The sequence below is a fragment of the Oncorhynchus mykiss genome, chromosome 3 (assembly GCF_013265735.2).
Source record: "Oncorhynchus mykiss isolate Arlee chromosome 3, USDA_OmykA_1.1, whole genome shotgun sequence".
In the NCBI taxonomy this organism is placed as follows: Eukaryota; Metazoa; Chordata; class Actinopteri; order Salmoniformes; family Salmonidae; genus Oncorhynchus; species Oncorhynchus mykiss.
This window is the reverse complement of record NC_048567.1, coordinates 67224787-67248329: the sequence shown is the minus strand read 5'-3', so window position 1 is coordinate 67248329 and position 23543 is coordinate 67224787. Positions and strand designations below refer to the sequence as shown.

Below are 23543 nucleotides of genomic sequence, written 5' to 3'. Positions count from 1 at the left end.
TGTGGTAGAGAGATGCTCCCAATGCAAAAAACCCCAAATATCTCTGGCTTAAACTGACAGATTTCCATGGGGATTTTTGTATTATGCTAATTGGAATTCCTCGGACATCGACCTTAGTGGGTTGTAAGGCCTAAAAAAGAAAAGCTGAAGGCGAGAGAGAGAGAGTGAGAGAGAGATGAAAAAAGGATTCTTAACAGCAGTAAAAATAGAGGTGCAGCTGCTACCCTATGACACTTTTCCTGCTCTGACTGCTCTCATGAGACTGCATGGATGTGTGTGTGTGCGAGGGAGAGAGAGAGCAACTCCTATTGTATGAAGACAAGTTGCAATTCTCCTCTTTATACAGACAGCATGGATGGTGAAGTCTGGAGTTGGCTCTGTGACAATCTCTGCATGTGAACCCAACAAACACACAACCTTTCTTTTTTGCCGGTATAAACCTTAGCAATAGTAGGCATAATCCCTAATCACAGTACATCACAGTACATTGAAGCAAGCATGGCTTGCTAGCAGGTTACTACTTCAACTGAGACTCTGAGCAATACAATGTACTGTATATGCAGGCTGATCCATTTCAGCCCCAGTGACATTGAGAGAGCAGAGATATCAGGTTACTTCCTCTGTCGGGCTAAAAACAAACCTTGACAGAATTGACAGAAACGCCTCAGTGTAGAGGTCTGAGCGGGACTGATTTATCGATCCCAAGCTGGCTTTTTGTCCAACTCCCACCAGCTACCACAAATAACTGGTCTGAACCCAACAGACCAGGCGCCAGAACGAATCAGTTGGAAAGGCATTTGATTTCCATAGGTGGGCCCATTTTTTACAGGACCTATTTGTGCACGCGCTTGCACACATATTTTAAATAGGTGTAATAGTAAAGACCATAGGCAGCTTATAAGTTTCAAGATTGGGGAAGCTTACAATTTCTCCTACCATTTTTACCGATCTGCGTGCCAGTTTTCGGTGGAACAGTTTCATTTCAATAATAATAATAATAATAATAATAATAACGTTTTTGTTTAAAAAAATCTGAAGTAAAATGATAAAATCTAAAAGATAAAATGAAACTATGGCAAGAGCGCTAGCCTCTGCCATATGGACACACTGATACACAGTGATCCACTGGACATTTCTTATTATTATTTTTAATTTCACCTTTATTTAACCAGGTAGGCCAGTTCTCATTTACAACTGTGACCTGGCCAAGATAAAGGAAAGCAGTGTGACAAAAACAACAACACAGAGTTACACATGGGATAAACAAACCTACAGTCAATAACACAATAAAAAAATCTATGTACAGAGTGTGCAAATGTAGTAAGATTAGGGAGGTAAGGCACTGGGATTCTCTGCCTCTAACCCTATTACAGGGGCTGAGTCACTGGCTTACTGGTGCTCTTCCATGCCGTCCCTAGGAGGGGTGCGTCACTTGAGTCACTGACGTGATCTTCCTGTCCTGGTACTCCTACCCTTGGGTTGTGCCGTGGCGGAGAACTTTGTGGGCTATACTCTGCCTTGTCTCAGGATGGTAAGTTGGTGGTTGAAGATATCATTCTTGTGGTGTGGGTGCTGTGCTTTGGCAAAGTGGGTGGGGTTATATCCTGCCTATTTGGCCCAGTCTTGGGGTATCATCGGATGGGGCCACAGTGTCTCCCGACCCCTCCTGTCTCAGCCGCCAGTATTTATGCTGTAGTAGTTTATGTGTCGGGGGGCTAGGGTCAGTCTGTTATATCTGGAGTATTTCTCCTGTCTTATCCGGTGTCCTGTGTGAATTTAAGTATGTTCTTTCTAATTCTCTCTCTCTTTCTCTCTTTTTCCCTCATTCTTTCTTTCTTTCTCTTTTGGAGGACCTGAGCCCTAGGAACATGTCTCAGGACTACCTGGCCTGATGACTCCTTGCTGTCCCCAGTCCACCTGGCCGTGCTGCTGCTCCAGTTTCAACTGTTCTGCCTGCGGCTATGGAACCCTGACCTGTCCCAGACCTGCTGTTTTCAACTCTCTAGAGACAGCAGGAGCGGTAGAGATACTCTGAATGATCGGCTATGAAAAGCCAACTGACATTTACTCTTGAGGTGCTGACCTGTTGCACCCTCGACAACCACTGTGATTATTATTATTTGACCCTGCGGGTCATCTATGAACATTTTGACATCTTGGCCATGTTCTGTTATAATCTCAACCCGGCACAGCCAGAAGAGGACTGGCCACCCCTCATAGCCTGGTTCTTCTCTAGGTTTCTTCCTAGGTTCTGGCCTTTCTAGGGAGTTTTTCCTAGCCAACGTGCTTCTACACCTGCATTGCTTGCTGTTTGGGGTTTTAGGCTGGGTTTCTGTACAGCACTTTGTGACATCAGCTGATGTAAGAAGGGCTTTATAAATACATTTGATTTGATGTGAATAAATAGGCCATAGCGAAATAATTACAATTTTGCATTAACACTGGAGTGATAGATGTGCAGATGATGATGAGCAAGTAGAGATACTGGGGTACAAAATAGCAAAACAAAAATAACAATATGGGATGAGGTAGTTGGGTGGGTTATTTACAGATGGGCTGAGTACAGGTGCACTGATCGGTACGCTGATGCTTAAAGTTAGTGAGGGAGATATAAGTCTCCAGCTTTAGTGATTTTTGCAATTCGTTCCAGTCATTAGCAGCAGAGAACTGGAAGGAAAGGTGGCCAAAGAGGTGTTAGCTTTGGGGATGACCAGTGAGATATACCTGCTGGAACATGTGCTACGGGTGGGTGTTGCTATGGTGACCAGTGAGCTGAAATAAGGCGGGGCTTTACCTAGCAAAGACTTATAAATGACCTGGAGCCAGTGGGTTTGACAACAAATACGTAAAGAGGGCCAGCCAACTAGAGCGTACAGGTCACAGAGGTGGGTAGTATATGGGGCTTTGGTGACAAAACGGATGGCACTGTGATAGACTACATCCAATTTGCTGAGTAGAGTGTTGGAGGCTATTTTGTAAATGACATCGCCAAAGTCAAGGATCGGTAGGATAGTCAGTTTTACGAGGGTATGTTTGGCAGCATGAGTGAAGGAGGCTTTGTTGTGAAATAGAAAGCCGATACTAGATTACATTTTGGATTGGAGATGCTTAATGTGAGTCTGGAAAGAGAGTTTACAGTCTAACCAGACACCTAGGTATTTGTAGTTGTCCACATATTCCAAGTCAGAACCGTCTAGAGTAGTGATGCTGGTCGGGTGGGCGGGTGCGTGCGGGCAGGAATCAGTTGAAGAGCATGCATTTCATTTTACTAGCATCTAAGAGCAGTTGGAGGCCGCGGAAGGAGTGTTGTATGGGATTGAAGCTCATTTGGAGGTTTTTTAAAACAGTGTCCAAAGAAGGGCCAAATGTATACATAATGGTGTCTTCTGTGTAGAGGTGGATCAGAGAATCACCAGAAACAAGAGCGACATCATTGATATATACAGAGAAAAGAGTCGGCCCAAGAATTGAACCCTCTAACACCCCCATAGAGACTGCCAGAGGTCCGGACAACAGGCCCTCCGATTTGACACACTGAACTCCATCTGAGAATAAGTTGGTGAACCAGGCAAGGCAGTCATATGAGGAACCAAGGCTATTGAGTCTGCTGATAAGAATGCAGTGATTGAGTCGAAAGAATTGGCCAGGTCGATGAAGACGGCTGCACAGTACTGTCTTTTATCGATGGCTGTTATGATAGCGTTTAGTACCTTGAGTGTGGCTGAAGTGCACCCATGACCAGCTTGGAAACCAGATTGCACAGCTGAGAAGGTACGATGGGATTTAAAATGGTTGGTGATCTGTTTGTTAACTTGGCTTTCGAAGACTTTAGAAAGGCAGGGCAGGCTGGATATAGGTCTGTAACAGTTTGTGTCTAGAGTGCCTCCCCCTTTGAAGAGGGGGATGACCGCAGCAGCTTTTCAATCTTTAGGGATCTCAGACGATACAAAAGAGAGGTTGAACAGGCTAGTAATAGGGATTGCAACAATTTTGGAGGATAATTTTAGAAAGATAGGGTACAGATTGTCTAGCACAGCTGATTAGTAGGGGTCCAGATTTTGTAGCTCTTTCAGAACATCAGCTATCTGGATTTGGGTGAAGGAGAAGCTGGGGGAGGGGGGGAGGGGGGCTTGAGCAAGTTACTGCAGGGGCTGCAGAGCTGTTGGCCGAGATAGGGCTAGCCTTTGCTTTCCTAACTGACTGTGTATATTGGTTCCCGAATTCCCTGAAAAGTTGCATATCGTGTGGGCTATTTAATGCTAATGCAGTACGCCACAGGATGTTTTTGTGCTGGTCGAGGGCAGTCAAGTCTGGAGTGAACCAAGGGCTATATCTGTTCTTAGTTCTATGTTGTTTGAATTGTGCATGCTTATTTAAGATGGTGAGGAAATCACTTTTAAAGAACAACCAGGCATCCTCTACTGACGGGATGATGTCAATGTCCTTCCAGAATACCCGGGCCAGGTCGATTAGAAATGCCTACTCGCTGAAGTGTTTTAGAGAGCGTTTGACAGTGATGAGGGGTGGTCGTTTGACCGCGACCCATTACGGACACAGGCAATGAGGCAGTGATCGCTGAGATCCTGGTTGAAGACAGCAGAGGTGTATTTAGAGGGCAAGTTGGTCAGGATGATGTCTATGAGGGTGCCCCTGTTTACGGATTTAGGGTTGTACCTGGTAGGTTCCTTGATAATTTGTGTGAGATTGAGGGCATCTAGTTTAGATTTTAGGACGGCCGGGGTGTTAAGCATATCCCAGTTTAGGTCACTTAACAGAACGAACTCTGAAGATAGATGGTGGGCAATAAATTCCCATAGGGTGTCCAGGGCACAGCTGGGGTCTGAAGGGGGTCTATAACAAGCGGCAATGGTAAGAGACTTCTTTCTGGAAAGGTGGATTTTTAAAAGTAGGAGCTCGAACCGTTTGGGCACAGACCTGGATAGTATGACAGAACTCTGCAGGCTATCTCTGCAGTAGATTGCAACTCCGCCCCGTTTGCCAGTTCTATCTTGATGAAAAATGTTGTAGTTGGGGATGGACATTTCTGAATTTTTGTTGGCCTTCCCAAGCCAGGATTCAGACACGGCTAGGACATCAGGGTTGGCGGAGTGTGCTAAAGCAGTGAACAAAACAAACTTAGGGAGGAGAATTCTGATGTTAACATGCATGAAACCAAGGCTTTTACGGTTACAGAAGATAACAAATGAGAGCACCTGGGGAATAGGGGTAGTACTGGGGGCTACAGGGACTGGGTTAACCTCTACATGAGGAACAGAGGAGGAGTAGGATAAGGGTATGACTAAAGGCTATGAGAACTGGTCGTCTAGTGCATTGGGAACAGAGAATAAAAGGAGCAGATTTATGCGCATTGTAGAATAGATTCAGGGCACAATGTACAGACAAGGGTATGGTAGGATGTGGGTACAGTGGAGGTAAACCTAGGCATTAAGTGACAATGAGAGAGGTTGCATCTCTGGATGCACCAGTTAAGCCAGATGAGGTCTCCACATGTGTGGGGGGTGGGACAAAAGAGGTATCTAAGGCATGTTCAGCAGGACAGTGAAATAAAACAATAAGAACTAACCAAAACAGCAGTAGACAAGGTATATTGACATTAGAGAGGAATAAAGCAATCACAGGTGTTGATAGGGAGAGCTAAGACAACGATGGGTAAATGGCGATGACTGGCCAGAGAGGGTCAGTTAGGTACACACAGGACCTGAATTCGAGGCGGGGGCCGACAGATTAACAAAATGAGGTACTATGTTAGTGAACAGTGAGAGCATAGAACTCAGAAATAGCCAATAGGCCTATAACTTCCATCATCAACTAAGTAAAATACATAGGCCTAAAGCCAACTAATAAAAACAAGAAAATAATATCCTGATGAAAAATCTGGTTCTTTCAATCACATTAATCTCTCTTCTCCACCTGTCTGCCTCCCTTCCTATCTGTCTCAGTGGCGATTTTAGCATGTAAATCTTGGTGGGACAAACTCCCCAAAACCTTTTTAGGTGCATGCCAGCAAAGCCACTACAAAACACAACACTGAACAATACCTTAATAGCACTATAATGGTGACAAACTGTTAGGGCCTACATAAAGCTGTCCCAACAGCAGAGCTTTCTTTTCAGCACCATGGAGTGAATCCTTACCACCGCTACACCTGGATATCAGCGGAGCCTTTTCTGACAGCGAAACAGTTAATTCAGCCTCGTGTACCGCCTTTTTAAAAAACATAGCTGATATGGCTGACTTGCTTAAACAAATGTGGTTTCTATTGACAATTGAAATATACAAACTATGGCATATGGGAACGATGAGTGGATAAGAGGCAATCCGTAATTTAGATTAAGTGATTAATGAACGAGCTAAAAACGGACGTAGTCAACATAACTATTTGTTCAGCACTTTTAAGATGTACATCGAAATAATTCAGAACATGGGCTGTTCTTAATATATTCTTCCTGTTTACCAAGTCAGAACCGTAGAATAAATAAAGGGGGCATATAAGCAGACAATGAAGGCTCTTCCAATATTAAATGATGACAAGTGTTTCATTTGAGCCGGATCTGGACGAAACAGGATCCGGCACCTCTCAGATTTGACTTTGTTTGTTCCGGCAGCTATTTGCCCAGATCCGGTACCTCTCGTACTGTAGACATTCTAATAAAAGCAATCAGCATTAAATCAAGTTGCCTCCTCGTTATTTCTCCTGCACCCCCAGAAAGACCATCATGCAAAAGCGTGGTGATCCTTCTTTGTAATCATCCTATCCTGCCACACTGATTCCAGACCTGCTGTCTTATTTGTACATAAAGGTTATGGCGAGGGCCAATGGGGTAAGTACCTGATCTTGACACAGGTCTTGGTAATGGTGATCAGCTACTGAAAAGGTCCCTACGTAATCACGTCACATGGCCTAGTCTAGTCATCTCCCTACTGAATTTGAATCGTGGGAAAGACAAATTAAATATTGATAAGAAAGGGCAATCAAGTTTAACATTTAACAAGTCCAAAAATCCAGAGAAAGATGGTGAATTGAACCCAGAATGAGCCAGAGAACTGTCAGTGCCAGAGGAAAGGAGTGAGGGGCAAACTGTTCCTGATGGCGACGCTAATCCCGCCAGTTCAGCATCACCACCGGCACTTCCACTAGCAAGTAGGCCTACTAGTGAGTCAGACTCAGCGGGAGAGGGAGACGGGGAGCTGTGGGGGAGGGGAGCAGTGCATACACCGACGAAGTGCTCGGAGGTGCAATTTTCAGCTCAAGAACAAGCAAACTTGTCAAGGCTTGTATGGCTTGTCAAGAATTCAAAGTTGGGCTGTACAACATGCAAAAAGGTAGGGAGCATCGGTCTATAAACGACCGGAGGGATTAAACTAAAAAAAAGAAGCTACAACAAAGAGCCCTCAGGTTTTTGAACATGCCTGAACCAAGGCTCATTTGGTGGCAGCAAGCGTTAGCTAAAGAGGACACCCAGGTTAACACTGAAAATGATTTTTTCTGACACTACAGCCAGAGTCTTCAGAACAGCTTTAGAAGGGGGCTAAACATCACAGTCACATGCCCAGTCATGGCTTTGAGCAAGAAGTTGACTCTCAGGAGTTTAATGGACTTGACATGGGGAGAGTCATTGTGGGAGTTTTTGAAAACTAAGGTAGGAAATAATTTTTCCTTACCTTCACAGCACAGAACAAGTTTGGAATGTGAATATGTTCTTCATATTATCACATCGGCAGGAGGCCTATATATTCTCATATGTGTGTTCTGCTGTCGCCTACAAAGATTTATTTAATTTGAAGTCATATTCCCACATTGTGATATTTGTTCTACTGCTACATTAATGTCTTGAAAATTATATGAAATTCAGGTATTGTACGCCCAACTGCTGGGTATGTGTGCATATGGCAGGTGTTCTGCAGTGTCGTCTTGTAACGGCCGTTGTCGGTGGAAGAAGGTGAGGACCAAGGTGCAGCGTGGTAAGTGTTCATAATTTTTAATAATAATCAAAACAGAACACTGAATAACAAAACAACAAAGAAACAACCCGAAACAGTTCTGTCTGGTGCAAACACACAAAGACTGAAAACAACCACCCACAAAACACAATTGAAAACAGGCTACCTAAATATGGTTCTCAATCAGGGACAACGATTGACAGCTGCCTCTGATTGAGAACCATACCAGGCCAAACACAGAAATAGAAAATCATAGAAAAAACAACATAGACTGCCCACACAACTCACGCCCTGACCATACTAAAACAAAGACAAAACAAAGGAATTAAGGTCAGAACGTGACATGTCTAAAATTGTCGCTGTACATTGATGTCTATAAAATTAGGCGAAAAGAAATGTGGACTTGTGTAAGCCCCGCAGCTATACTCAAGTATGTGGGCATACTGCAGTGACGTCTAAAATGCTTTGAATTAATAAGCATCTTGGAGAGTGCTGTCCGTTTCACCACCATAGAGAGTAGGCTACTTGGAGAGTGCTGTCCGTTTCACCACCATAGAGAGTAGGCTACTTGGAGAGTGCTGTCCGTTTCACCACCATAGAGAGTAGGCTACTTGGAGAGTGCTGTCCGTTTCACCTCCATAGAGAGTAGGCTACTTGGAGAGTGCTGTCCGTTTCACCTCCATAGAGAGTAGGCTATTTGGAGAGTGCTGTCCATTTCACATCCATAGAGAGTAGGCTACTTGGAGAGTGGTGTCCGTTTCACCTCCATAGAGAGTAGGCTACTTGGAGAGTGCTGTCCATTTCACCTCCATGGAGAGTAAACTACTTGGAGAGTGCTGTCCATTTCACCTCCATAAAGAGTAGGCTACTTGGAGAGTGCTGTCCGTTTCACCACCATAGAGAGTAGGCTACTTGGAGAGTGCTGTCCATTTCACCTCCATGGAGAGTAAACTACTTGGAGAGTGCTGTCCATTTCACCACCATAGAGAGTAGGCTACTTGGAGAGTGCTGTCCGATTCACCACCATAGAGAGTAGGCTACTTGGAGAGTGCTGTCCGTTTCACCTCCATAGAGAGTAGGCTACTTGGAGAGTGCTGTCCGTTTCACCTCCATAGAGAGTAGGCTACTTGGAGAGTGCTGTCCGTTTCACCACCATAGAGAGTAGGCTACTTGGAGAGTGCTGTCCGTTTCACCACCATAGAGAGTAGGCTACTTGGAGAGTGCTGTCCATTTCACCTCCATAGAGAGTAGGCTACTTGGAGAGTGCTGTCCGTTTCACCTCCATAGAGAGTAGGCTACTTGGAGAGTGCTGTCCGTTTCACCACCATAGAGAGTAGGCTACTTGGAGAGTGCTGTCCGTTTCACCACCATAGAGAGTAGGCTACTTGGAGAGTGCTGTCCGTTTCACCACCATAGAGAGTAGGCTACTTGGAGAGTGCTGTCCATTTCACTTCCATAGAGAGTAGGCTACTTGGAGAGTGCTGTCCGTTTCACCTCCATAGAGAGTAGGCTACTTGGAGAGTGCTGTCCGTTTCACCACCATAGAGAGTAGGCTACTTGTAGAGTGCTGTCCGTTTCACCACCATAGAGAGTAGGCTACTTGGAGAGTGCTGTCCGTTTCACCACCATAGAGAGTAGGCTACTTGGAGAGTGCTGTCCGTTTCACCACCATAGAGAGTAGGCTACTTGGCTACTACGTTGTGTTTGACACTTTTTTTCTCAATGTGTTCCGTTACCTCAGAGACCCTCGGATAATCTCCCCCACATTCACTATGTGCTCCGGGACCTCCCGATTTACTAATTAAACACTGATGATGACATTTCTCTAAAGCAGGTTATGTGCACCACCAAGTCAGAACAGTAGGCTAAGTCATGAGGTGAAAAGGGACAAAATTATTTGGGTGAGGCACATGGGCTACTAACAGCTTACATTTAGTTTTACTTTCTTAGCTACAGTATACATATCTTCCTGGCATATTACCTCATTTGTTTGAATCATTTTCTCTCCCATCCGGACTTGGGAGAGGCGAAGGTCAAGAGCTGTGCATCCTCCGAAACACGACCCTGCCAAGCTGCACTACTTCTTGACACATTGTTCCTTAACCCGGAAGCCAGCCGCACCAATGTATTGGAGGAAACACTGTACACCTGGCGACAGTGTCAGCATGCATTGCACCCGGACCGCCACAGGAGTCACTAGAGCACGATGGGACAAGGACAACCCGGCAGGACAAACCCTCCCCTAACCCAGACGACGTTGGGCCAATTGTGCGCCGCCACATGGGTCTCCCGGTTGCGGCCGGTTGCTGGGATCGAATCAGGATCTGTAGTGACGCATCTACCACATTACTTATGCAGCAGCCTACAATACATTTTTGGACTCACCTTGTTGTGCTGTGCTCACCTGAACAGGACGGTGGCGCAGCAGTCCCTCTCGCTGGCATAATCTGTCATGAAACTTTGTCATCAAAGTCTGGCATTCTCTGGATTTATGGTGCTTTCAAGACAACTGGACAACAAGGTTGAATCGTGACTTCAGCGATCGTCAGGTTGGAACTCTAGAAAGAGGCCCGAGTTCCCGACTTGGAATCCTGAGTTGGTTGACCATTCAAAACTTATTTTCCCAGTCAGAGCTACATTTCTTCAGAGTTCCCAGTTGTCTTGAACTCACTGGTCTGAGATTTCCCAGTTCCGAGTTTCCAGTTATTTTGAACGCGGCAGAAGTCATGATGGATTGACAGCATGGCCAATGTATTCAACCTTTTCTGGCCCATGGTGTTGCATGTGAATGTTGATCCTTGTTATCTTGGAAAAGAGACCCTTAAACTCAGACTTGGACCACACACCCTCTCCACTCAATAGCAGGCTAGTGATTGCTTTGCAACGCTTGCCGTTAGCCACTGATTCCTTCCAAACCACACATTGTTGAATTTGCAATTTTCAACTTGTCCAATGGCCAATGAGCACCGATACGTTTTATCGATCATTTGTCTTCATATGTCAAGGATAGAAAAGAATTTGCCAGTCGATTGTCAACTTGATTCATCATGATGACTTCTACCCCACTATGCTCTGTAACCCCTCAGCTAACACCTGCCTCTACCCCACTATGCTCTGTAACCCCTCAGCCAACACCTCCCTCTACCCCAGTATGCTCTGTAACCCCTTAGCCAACACCTCCCTCTACCCCAGTATGCTCTGTAACCCCTCAGCCAACACCTCCCTCTACCCCAGTATGCTCTGTAACCCCTCAGCCAACACCTCCCTCTACACCAGTATGCTCTGACAACTGCACCAACACACACAGCAATAGCGAACTAGTTTTAAAGTCACTGCCCAGTGTTTCCTGATTTCTATAAAATATGACCTAGAATTACTTACAATATGAGTGAAATAGTTTTCCTTCCAGAAAAATTGTAATTAGGTCTGTTTTCAAATCAAATCAAGTTGTATTGGTCACTCACACATATTTAGCAGATGTTATTGTGGGTGTAGCAAAATGCCTGTATCTTGGAATGTTATGGGTGTACCCCAACAACAGAATGGTGTGGGCGCATACCGGTCATTCAAAATATTTATGCAAACAGACTGCTGATTTCCAAAGTAAAGTAACCACTATAAAGCTATCTCTATGATATTCTAGTTGCCATTAGGCAACCTGTTAGTGCTGTCCATTAGCCTGTCACTACATTAGCATCTATTAACTTCTATTAACACTGGATATTGTGGTGTGGGACACTGTTAGCATAATTCTAACCTGTTGGGAATACCCAGTTTACACCCCTGGGCACTGCTCAGGAGGCTCTTTTTATGCTCATGGTAACTAACCCAATCTACACTATGACAGCTAGAACTTTAGACATGTAGTCCTCAGATTACTATCACCCCAAATCTCCTCATTCCTCCCAACATGCCAAATAGAGACATCATAGTGTGAGCAGAGAGCTGAGGCCCAGTGTAAAAACCCACTATCTCCGGTCGTCCTTTCTCTCTCTTTCGGTCCCTCACCTATTTATTTTTAGCACCTAAACAACTGGTCTCCTAAAAATGGGCCTGTGTGGGGTGGGCAGGGGGAGAGGGGTGCTGCTATGTACGGTATCCAGCCCCCCAGCGTGCTCCAGGCCTGTCAGGGCTGTTCTTTCCCTTTGTCTTGGCAGGAGAGAGGGAGCAAAACGGGGAGAGAGAGGGTCTCTGGTTCCTGAACAAGCGTTAGGCATCAGAGGGCGGCTTGGAAGGAAACTCAAGGAGATTTGTACTATAATTGAAGGGCAACCTGTTATTCTCCACCTGTCTTTCTATTGTTGTTTTAAAAATTATTTTAACATTTTGGAGAGTTTGTTTTCTGTCCTAAGCCTAAGCGCTCTTGTAGAGGTCGTAACTGGTGAAGGTTACTCTGTGATTCTCTGGGTGCCTGGTCGTTCCTAACTCAGACCATGCGTTCTCTGTGGCTGCTTCTGATCCTGTGCCTGTCCCTGTCCCTGGCGCCCCTCGTCCAGACCGAGAAGGGCCTGGAGTTCCCTCGCTATGACGGAAACGACAGGGTCATCAACATCAATGACAAGAACTACAAGAAGGCTATGAAGAAGTACAGCATTCTCTGTCTGCTGTACCACAAACCCATCCCTGACGGCAAGGAGCTGCAGAAACAACACCAGATGACTGAGATGGTGCTGGAGGTAAGCTTGATGAGAATGAGGAAGAGGAAGAAGAGGAGGAGGGGAGGAAAAGGGAGATGGTGGGGGAGGAGTATGTGGGAGAGGAGAAAAATATGAGGATGAGGAGGAGGAGTAGAAAGAGATGAGGAGGTGATGAAAGAGGAGGAGGAGGAGAAAGAGATGAGGAGGAGAAAGAGATGAGGAGGAGAAAGAGATGAAGAGGAAGAGAAAGAGATGGAGGAGAAAGAGATGAGGAGGAGAAATAGATGAGGAGGAGGAGAAATAGATGATGAGGAGGAGAAAGAGATGAGGAGGAGGAGAAAGAGATGAGGAGGAGGAGAAAGAGAAATAGAAAGAGATGAAGAGGAGGAGGAGGAGGAGGAGGAGGAGGAGGAGGAGAAAGAGATGAGGTGGAGGAGGCGGAGGAGGAGCAGGAGGAGAAAGAGATGAGGAGGAGGAGGAGGAAGAGAAAGAGATGAGGAGGAGAAAGAGATGGTGGGTAGGGGAGAAAGGGGAGAGTCACTAGGGAGGGGGAACACCTGGGCTGGACTGAGGTGATTTAACAGTCTGGGGTCACTGGGTCAGCTAGACCTACAGTATTACTCCATAAATCATTTACAGTACCAAGACATTACAGTGTTCCAATGGGCACGTAGCTCACAACTTACCGAGGGGTTTTCTGACTGGGGTTAAAGGAAAAATAAAGAGGTATAAAGGGTTCACACTCCAAAACATGTTGCATAAAGTGTACTTCATTACATGTCACTGTGAATGAAAAACATCACCTGCTGCTCGTTTGTTGTTGTTTACAAATGCTGTGTTCAATGACAGACCTACACACTGAAGAAGGCTGTAATTCCGAAACATCTGTGTATGCTATCCCTGATGCAGTAAAACAGATGTAACATAGAATAATGAAGTAAGCAATATGCAACATATTTTGGTTTGCGAACCCATTACACCTCTTTAGTTGCCTGTATTGGCGGGTTTTACACACCAGCCAAGCTTCTGGGAGAGCACGATGGTTATCTTTTGATTAGTTAAAGGAAAAATACACTAAAAAACTATATTTTGGTATTTTTTTATTCACAGTCCCAAAATGTTTTGCATGTCAACAGTCAAGTTTTCAAGATTTTGGACTTTCAAGAAGCAAAGTGACACTTCCCACATCATCATAATTATGTTTTTTTTGTTGCATCATCCTGATGATGTGGCATGTGAAACTATTGCCGCGTTCACAGGCTAGTCGCAACTTTGACATTTCTGACTTTCTAATTAGTTGAACGCGGCATTTGCTTCTTGAAATTCCAACATCTTGAAAACTTGATTGCTGACATCCAAAACATTTTAGGACTGTATCAACAGTGGACTAATTAAATAAATACCAAAATACAGTTTTTGAGGGGAGATTTCCTTTAATGTGAGTATACAAAACATTATGAACACCTGCTCTTTCCATGACAAAGATGATGTGGTGATCCCTTATTAATGTAAGTTGTTAAATCCACTTCAATCAGTGTAAATGAAGGGGAGGAGACAAGTTTTAGAATCATTTTTAAGCCTTGAGACAATCAAGACATGGATTGTGTATGTGTGCCATTCAGAGGGTGAATGGGCAAGACAAAAGATTTGAGTGCCTTTGAACGCGGTATGGTAGTAGGTGCCAGTTGCACTGGTTTGTGTAAAAAACGGCAACGCTGCTGGGTTTTCCACCCTCAACAGGTTTCTCGTGTCTGTCTGTCTGTCTGTCTGTCTGTCTGTCTGTCTGTCTGTCTGTCTGTCTGTTGAGAGTGAGTGTATGAGAGTGAGCGTGTGCGAGAGAGAGGCTGCCCAGTTCTGTCAGTTAAGGTTATTTCTGTTAATTCATTCTCCACTTCACTCCCGTTGTAATGTATGTCATTCACCCTAGCTCTCTGCCACAGGCAGAAATAGGACTGGCACTCATGCAGTGTATGTTATTGAGCTATACATGTGAAGGGCATTGCAGTGTCTGTCTCTCTCCCTGTTTTGCTTTGAAATTTAAGATACTATATCAATTAAAATGTTTTTGAATAGCTATAGGGTTAGCTAATTGATTATAGCATTTCATGATGCCCTATGACTGCATCTACAGTCTAATGTGCTATGAATATGTTTCTAATATAATCAGCACGTCATAAGAAGCTACTTCAAGTAAAGTGTCAGTGTAGTATCCTACTGCAACAGTGTGATATCTGAGCTGTGACAGTGGACTACAGTGGACTGCTTTAGCCTAAGTTCTTCTCCCTAGCTGTCCTGTGCTCCTCATGGCTTGTGTTAGAGTGTGATGTGCAGCAGGTAATCTGAGACCAGTTTCCCACTTCTGATAATAGCCCCAGATATTTAACTCACCACAGGTGGGTAAGTTGACTATGTTTGCATAGTAAACTTACACACAGCATAGTCAATTTACAGACAGCCCTGACACAAACACTTACCCCACAGACATGCCACTAGGGGTCTTATCACAGGCCCCAAATCCAGAACAAATTCAAGAAAACATACAGTATTATATTGAGCCATGATTGCGTGGAACTCCCATCTCTGACTGCTCAAATGTACATCAAACCTGTTTAAAAAACAAACAGCTAAACCAATATCTCACCGCACAACGCCTCTCCCTTATTTGACCTATATATTTTGTGTGTATATGCTGATATGTAGGCTGTGTGTGACACTTTACATTTATGCAGTTCTGACCTTGAGATGTTCTTGTCCATTAATGTTCTGTATTATTTAATGTTTCATGTTTTGTGTGGACCCCAGGAAGAGTAGCTGATGCTATAGCAAAAGCTAATGGGGATCCTAATAAAATACCCCAAAATACTGCACTAGGGTTAGGGTCCAGGGTAATCATAATTAACTGTACTTGCTCTTTTGCTTCACTAAAATATATCTGTATAAGATTACCATATCTGGGTTCTAAATGTATTTAGGGTATTTAAATTACTTTCAAAGACATTTGGAAGTAAGTATTTAGGTATGTTGTTGCTGAAAACATAAATAGTTGAATATTGGCATTTATTTCAAATTACTCAAATACACAGTATTTATAACAACTATTAAAATACTCCCATGCATTTGAACCAGGTCTGTTGGCAATTTGAAAATAATGTTTTTGGAAATACTTTAAAAAAATAGTCTTTGTATAGGAAATTATTTGAAAATACTTTCAAATACTTCCAAAATAACAAATATCTACATAACAAATAATCAAGTACACATGTATTAAAACCCAGGTCCGGAGATTACATCCATGTTGCATTATTTTATAAGACGCTTACAGAGTGAGATTTGTTTGAAGAGTCCACAACCTATCTGATCTTTTTTTCATCACTCTGTCAATGTATCATTGACATAATGTATCTCATGCTTGGACAAAGGCTACTTGTTTCATGTTGCATGTACTCTAAATTGTAGTTTTCTGTCTGTGTTCATTGGTTTTGGTTTGCTAGAAGTTGAGAGGTACACAGTACAGCATATCCCTTTTAAGGTGTGTACAGTTTTGCTGAGCTGCAAAAAATGCAATGCCTTTTTCTTGTCTATAACTAATGCATATATATATATTCTATATAGCTTCTATATATTTTTTTTCAAACATGATGTTCAAAGCCCTAAATGATCAGCTGTCACCGTATCATCTGGATAAAGACAGACAAATCAGTGTTCCCCTCCTGATATTTCTGTCAGTCAGGTATTCTTAGGAGCCCCAGTTTTACCCCTGTCAGAGCTCAAGGCCTTGACTGACATAGCCTCACCTAATTGAGACCACAATGGCAGCAGCATTCTGGCTTGTATGTACAGTACATGTAGAGCTGTGCACTTCTAGTCATTCTAGAACTGTCTCCCTCTGTGTGTGTGTCGCCTTTGGGCTTTTCTGTTCTCTGGACCGTTATCTACTCAATAACATCACCCCAATTAAGGCTCATCTCAGTCCTGTCTGTCCCAGTGCCGACTTACAGTCGCAGATTGTGCATGTGACTGTGTATGTTTGTGTTGTATACGACCAATACAATTTAATTGTATTTAAATTATCGGTCAGCATTGTCTCTCTCTCTCTCTCTCTAGGGTTCTTTCCTAGATATGATTGCTTAAAGTTTAAAAAAGCTTCGATGTTTTGTCAATGCTTCAAACTGGATCACAGTTTGTGAGCACATACAGATGTAGAATCTTAATTTGAACCAGTTTGTTACAGCAGGAAAATAATCATGCAGCAACAGAAAATGTGAATTATTATGTGGATTACATTTAATGGAATTTTTTGGTAGGGGTTCATACATTTTTTGTTAGGGAAAATCAAGTCTGACGTTTTAAAGTGGAAATAACACACTTTAGAAGCCTTTTTAAAACTTAGAATTACACTACAAGTTTGCATTGCCTGCTGTATAGGAAATTTCTCAGCAACAAAAGAGGGATCAAATGAAGATCTTACATCTGTACCAGTAAGGGCAGATGTAAGAATCATTTTGACACTGTTCTAATTTTAGTGTTATGATGATGTTGAAGTAACAGTCTTTTGTCATCTCCAGCTTGCTGCCCAGGTTATGGAGGAAAAGGAGATTGGGTTTGGAATGGTTGACTCCCACGAAGACGTCAAGGTTGCCAAGAAGCTGGGTAAGAAAACCATTAACACATCAGCCTGCACTATAGTTGCCAAAAAGTATGATACTGCATGACTATGAAGCACCAAAAGGCTTTTGTACAGCCTGCAGTGAATGGCTGTAAATAATGATCTGTATGTGACCCCCTGAACCCTAAACTATGACCCAGGCCTGGTGGAAGAGGGAAGTGTGTACGTGTTCAAGGGAGACCGTATGATTGAGTTTGATGGCCTGCTCTCTGCAGACACCCTGGTGGAGTTCCTACTAGACGTGAGTGACTTGTTGATACTAGGCACAGATCTAGGATCAGCTTGCTGTTGTGTCCCTTTCCCTGTACAACAATCTCTCTCTTCTCTCTCTAGCTGTTGGAGGAGCCCGTGGAGGTGATAGGAAATACTCTGGAGCTGAGGGCCTTTGACAGGATGGAGGAAGACATCCGTCTTATTGGCTACTTCAAAAATGACGAATCAGAATGTGAGTTTATACCAATCTGGCTGTGTTTATGTGTGATGGCAGGGATTGGACTGCTATTGGATGATCCCCAGGGCTTGATAATGACCAGAGCATTTTTAAACCACGGATTTCATTTCAGTCATCTAGCAGATGCTCTTATCAAGGGCGACTTGCAGTAGTGAGTGCAGCCATTTTAATAATTTTTTTCATACTGGTTCGCCATGGGAATCAAACCCACAACCCTGGTGCTGCAAGTGCCATGCTCTATCAACTGAGCTACACGAGCGTCATGATCAATTTTACCCTCCCTCCACAGACAGCTGTGAGGCCCAAATGTTTTCCCATTTATCCTAAGACGCAGCACCGCACTCATGATGAGCACAACGATGGCTGTCTCGCCCCTGACCAACTGTGGGAGCCTAGAACTAGGGGTCAACAGAGTTCAGTTATTTCAGTGCCTGTATGTGTCAACGGCATCTCCTTAAAGGCTAATGATAGCCCAGCTAGCACACACAAGCTAACATATGCTTGGTAACGGCTATGCTAATTGACAGAACCAATCTGGGAATTAGACTTTAATGCTGAAGGTCTACAGCTCTTCACAATGGATAAGAAATGGTGTAGCAGGTGGTTACACAGTAGTACAGCGACTTAAAAATAAGTTAAGTGTCCTCTCTTCCATCACTCACTCCACCAAATGCTCTCCTTTCTCTTCTTCATAAACCTCTGGTCTCCTCCAGACTACCATGCATTCAAGGAGGCTGCAGAGCAGTTCCAGCCCTACATCAGATTCTTCGCTACCTTTGAGAAATCTGTGAGTATACTGACATCCATACCTTGAAATTCTGTTTCTTTGGTCTGTGAGTAGCAGTCCTGTCAGGGCAGGGAGTCCCGATTGGTCTGTGAGTAGGAGTCCTGTCAGGGCAGGGCAGGGGGTCCTGATTGGTCTGTGAGTAGGAGTCCTGTCAGGGCAGGGCAGGGGGTCCTGATTGGTCTGTGAGTAGGGGTCCTGTCAGGGCAGGGGGTCCTGATTGGTCTGTGAGTAGGGGTCCTGTCAGGGCAGGGGATCCTAATTGGTCTGTGAGCAGGGGTCCTGTCAGGGCAGGGGATCCTGATTGGTCTGTGAGTAGGGGTCCTGTCAGCACATGGGGTCCTGATTCAAGGTGCTTGTGGTGTTTAAGGTGGCCAAGGAGCTGACCCTGAAGATGAACGAGGTGGATTTCTACGAGCCCTTCATGGAGGAGCCTGTCACTGTCCCTGACAGGCCTAACTCTGAGGAGGAGATCGTGGCCTTCGTCACTGAACACAGGAGGTAAGAAAGGGATCAGTATGGCTGTCAGAACACAGTTATTTCACTCTGATCAGTGCGATTAGTGACACCAAACAGACAGGGTTGTGTAAGATTGTTTGTCTTTGTTTTCAGACCAACACTGAGAAAACTGCGTGCTGAGGACATGTTTGAGACCTGGGTGAGAAGTTGTATTATTTTTCAGTTCAGTTCAAAGCCTCTGAATAGAGAATTACTCAATGTAACATTTTTTTAAATGTTTTTTTTATTTATTTCGCCTTTATTTAACCTGGTAGGCTAGTTGAGAACAAGTTCTCATTTACAACTGCAACCTGGCCAAGATAAAGCAAAGCAGTGTGACACAGACAACAACACAAAGTTACACATGGAATAAACAATAAACAAGCCAATGACACAGTAGAAAAAAAGGAAAGTCTATAGACAGATGATGATGTGCAAGTAGAGATACTGGTGTGCAAAAGAGCAGGAAAGTAAATAAAAACAATATGGGGATGAGGTAGGTAGATTGGGTGGGCTATTTACAGATGGACTATGTACAGCTGCAGCGACCGGTTAGTTGCTCAGATAGCTGATGTTTAAAGTTGGTGAGGGAATTAAGTCTCCAACTTCAGCGATTTTTGCAATTCGTTCCAGTCACTGGCAGCAGAGAACTGGAAGGAAAGGCGGCCAAATTAGGTGTTGGCTTTGAGGATGATCAGTAAGATATACCTGCTGGAGCGTGTGCTACGGTTGGGTGTTGTTATCGTGAGCAGTGAATTGGGATAAGGCGGAGCTTTACCTAGCATAGACTTATAGATGACCTGGAGCCAGTGGGTCTGGTGACGAATATGCAGGGAGGCCCAGCCGACTAGAGCATACAGGTAGCAGTGGTGGGTGGTATAAGGTGATTTGGTAACAAAACGGATGGCACTGTGATAGACTGCATCCAGTTTGCTGAGTAGCGTATTGGAAGATATTTTGTAGATGACATCGCCAAAGTCGAGGATCGGTAGGATAGTCAGTTTTACTAGGTTAAGTTTGGCGGCGTGAGTGAAGGAGGCTTTGTTGCAAAATAGAAAGCCGATTCTAGATTTGATTTTGGATTGGAGATGTTTAATATGAGTCTGGAAGGAGAGTTTACAGTCTAACCAGACAACATACATAGAAGTATTTGATATGCAATCTTGCTTTACTTGCCTTAATCCTCGGACAGCTTCTCATGATGTTGTTTCTGTTATTCTCAGGAGGACGATTTGGAGGGGATCCATGTGGTGGCCTTCGCAGAGGAGGAGGACCCTGGTAAAAGCCATTATATCAATATCATTACCCAATTTTAGCACTGAGCAAGGCAGACATTAGTATAAATAAACTTAGCTCTGCAGTACAGGTTCCCGAGGAGATTAACGTGACATAGCTTTTAAAAGAGCAACCTCATACACATTGCTTCAGAACGTATTCACACCCCTTGACTTTTTTCATATTTTGTTGTGTTTAAACGTGGGATTGGTGGGATTAAAATTGATTTGTCATTTTTTGTCAACAATCAATACAAAATACTCTGTAATGTCAAGGATAAAGAAAAATTATGACAAATATATGTTTTATTAATTAAATATATTTTAATTAGATAACTATTCAATCAACCCCCCTGAGTCAATACATCTTAGAATCACCTATGGCAGCGATTACAGCTGTGAGTGTTTCTGGGTAAATCACTAAGAGCTTTGCAAACCTGGCCCATTAAACATGTAAAAAACTCTTCTTCTTCTGTCAAGTTGGTTGTTGATCATTGCTGACAGCCATTTTCAAGTCTTACCATATATTTAAGTCAGATTTAAGTCAAAACTGTAACTAGCCACTCTTCATAAGTAACTCCAGTGTATATTTTATGACTTGTGTTGTAGGTTATTGTCCTGCTGAAAGGTGGATTTATCTCCCAGTGTCTGTTGGAAAGCAGACTGAACCAGGTTTACCTCTAGGATTTTGCCAGTGTCTAACTCTTAGCTCTTTTTTTCATTAAAAAAACTCCCTAGTCCTTGCTGATGACAAGCACACCCATAACATGATGCAGCCACCACCATGCTTGAAAATATAAAGAAGGAAAGAAAGGTACTCAGTGATGTGTTGTGTTGGCCCCAAACATAATGCTTTGTATACAGGACTTAAAATACATTTCTTTGCAACCTTTTTTGCAGTATTACTTTAGCGCTTTATTGGAAACAGGATGCATGTTTTGGAATATTTATATTCTGTACAGGCTTCCTTCTCTTCACTGTCATTTAGTGTCAGTACAATGTTGTCAATCCATCCTCACTTTTCACAGCCATTTAACTCTGAAACTGGTTTTAAATCACCATTGGCCTCATTGTGAAATCCCTGAGCGGTTTCCTTCCTCTCAAATGAGTTAGAAAGGATGCCCATATCTTTGTAGTGACTGGGTGTATTGATACACCATCCAAAGTGTAATGAATAACTTCACCATGCTCAAAGGGATATTCATTGTCTGCTTTTTTTTTTACCCATCTACCAATAGGTGCCCTTTGTGAGGCATTGAAAAAGCTCCCTGGTCTTAGTAGTTGAATCTGTGCTTGAAATTTACTGCTCGACTGATGGACCTTACAGATAATTGTATGTGGTGTACAGAGATTGGGTAGTCAATCAAAAATAATGTTCAATACCATTATTGCGCACAGAGTTAGCACATTTTTACTCTTTAAGTTATTTAGGCTTGCCATGACAAAGGGGTTGAATAGTTATTGACTTAAGACATTTCAGGTTTAGATTTTTTATTATAAAACATAATTCCACTTTGACATTATGTGTGTGCAGATCACTGACTTAAATTCTAAATGTAATTTTAAATTCAGCCTGTAACACAACAAAATGTGTAAAAAGTCAAGGGGTGTGAATATTTTCTGTAGGCATTGTATCAGTCTCATCTGAACCTGAGAATCACTGAAATGGATCATGGCTTCCAGGAAGTTCAACAAACTTCTCAGGGATTGATAAAACACAGACGAACCTTCTTGATGCGTTGTTCAGATGGTTATGAGTTCCTGGAGCTGTTGAAGGAGGTGGCCAGAGACAATACCCACCACCCTGGTCTCAGCATCATCTGGATCGACCCTGATGACTTCCCCCTGGTGAGCCACACATACAGAGACAGACAGACAGGGCTTAAGGAACTCTTCTACAAGTCCCTACAGTTCTCAGGTCTCACAGTGTGTTCGCCCTCCCTCCTCAGCTGATCCCCTACTGGGAGAAGACCTTCCACGTGGACCTGTTCAAGCCTCAGATCGGAGTGGTCAACGTTACTGATGTAAGTCCCCTAACAGCTCCAGTACAGCATAAGAAATATCTGACAACCTGTCCGGAATTGTGAAACTCAGATCGAACACGTTGGCCCCTGACCTTTGACCTCTCTTTCTCGCTCCCTCCCTCTGGACAGGCTGACAGCATCTGGCTGGAGATAGACGAACAGGACCTGCCCACAGCCCAGGAGCTGGAGGATTGGATAGAGGACGTCCTGTCTGGCAAGGTCAACACCGAGGATGATGATGATGATGACAACGATGATGATGACGAAGATGACGAAGACGATAACGATGATGATGATGAAGATGACGACGAAGATGATGACGATGATAACGATGATGACGAAGATGATAACGATGATGACGACGACGAAGATGATGACGATGATGAATAATTAAAAAACTACAAATTTGTAATCCAAAATTCATAACATTGTTGTATAGTCTCTTCACTGTACTATCATCAAAGTGAACGAGTTCAGGGAGAGAGGAATAGATCTATATGCTTTTATAAAATATTTTGTACAATGTGTACATCACTAGCCAAAATCAACCTTTCTGCATTAGAAGAAAACCCATCAACAGATTTTGTTTTTCAAGAATCTGATAAAAATACTGTAGATAAACTGAAATCTATCTGAAAGAGAGAAGTAACAAACAGAGATACTTCAGAAAACCCCAAACAGTACTTTCCATCCTTCCCTTAATTCTACTAATTTATAACAATGACTGGCAACCACGACAAATACATCAATCTAACTTTAGTTTGATCAATGAAGTGCTGCTGTACACCATCCTAAACCTCACTGAAGTCACTGAAAAGGTTGGCATCTTTGTGTGCTTTTCTGTGCCCTCTATTATATACTCTGTGTGTAGATAATTGCATTTTAGGTTCTACTTCCTGGATTCAGTGCAAATACACACCTGTCTCTCCCTTTCCCAGGGGCTAGATCTTTGTTATTACTATTGACACTTTCCAATTTCCACAACACTTTCTCTCCTTTCATCTCCTCCTCCTCTCCATCTCTGTATTCATGTGTGTTTGAGTATGCAACAGCTGCAAAGTGAGATAATATCAGCATTACACACCCAGATGGGAGAGGAAAGCCTATTTAAATGCAAATTCCTCAAGTCTCAATTTCTCTAATATATTCTCTCTCCATGTTTCGTTCTCTTCATCTTTCTGTCTCTTTCCCTCCTTGACTCATTGCTCGTTCTCGCCCTCCTTCCGTGGGCTATTAGAAGAGGAGAT

The 23543-nt window shown here is 43.4% G+C and overlaps 1 protein-coding gene across 1 annotated transcript; it reads left to right on the top strand.

The window, feature by feature from the left end:
- The first annotated feature begins 12084 nt into the window (after window positions 1-12084).
- On the top strand, window positions 12085-23469 carry LOC110520442 (calsequestrin-2). Its single transcript, XM_021597762.2, has 11 exons — window positions 12085-12638; window positions 17165-17249; window positions 17406-17506; window positions 17599-17710; window positions 18430-18503; window positions 18871-19001; window positions 19113-19158; window positions 20222-20276; window positions 22020-22120; window positions 22222-22296; window positions 22426-23469. The coding sequence occupies exons 1-11, from the start codon at window positions 12396-12398 to the stop codon at window positions 22684-22686; spliced, it is 1284 nt and encodes a 427-aa protein (XP_021453437.2). The 5' UTR covers window positions 12085-12395; the 3' UTR covers window positions 22687-23469.
- Window positions 23470-23543: the final 74 nt, after the last annotated feature.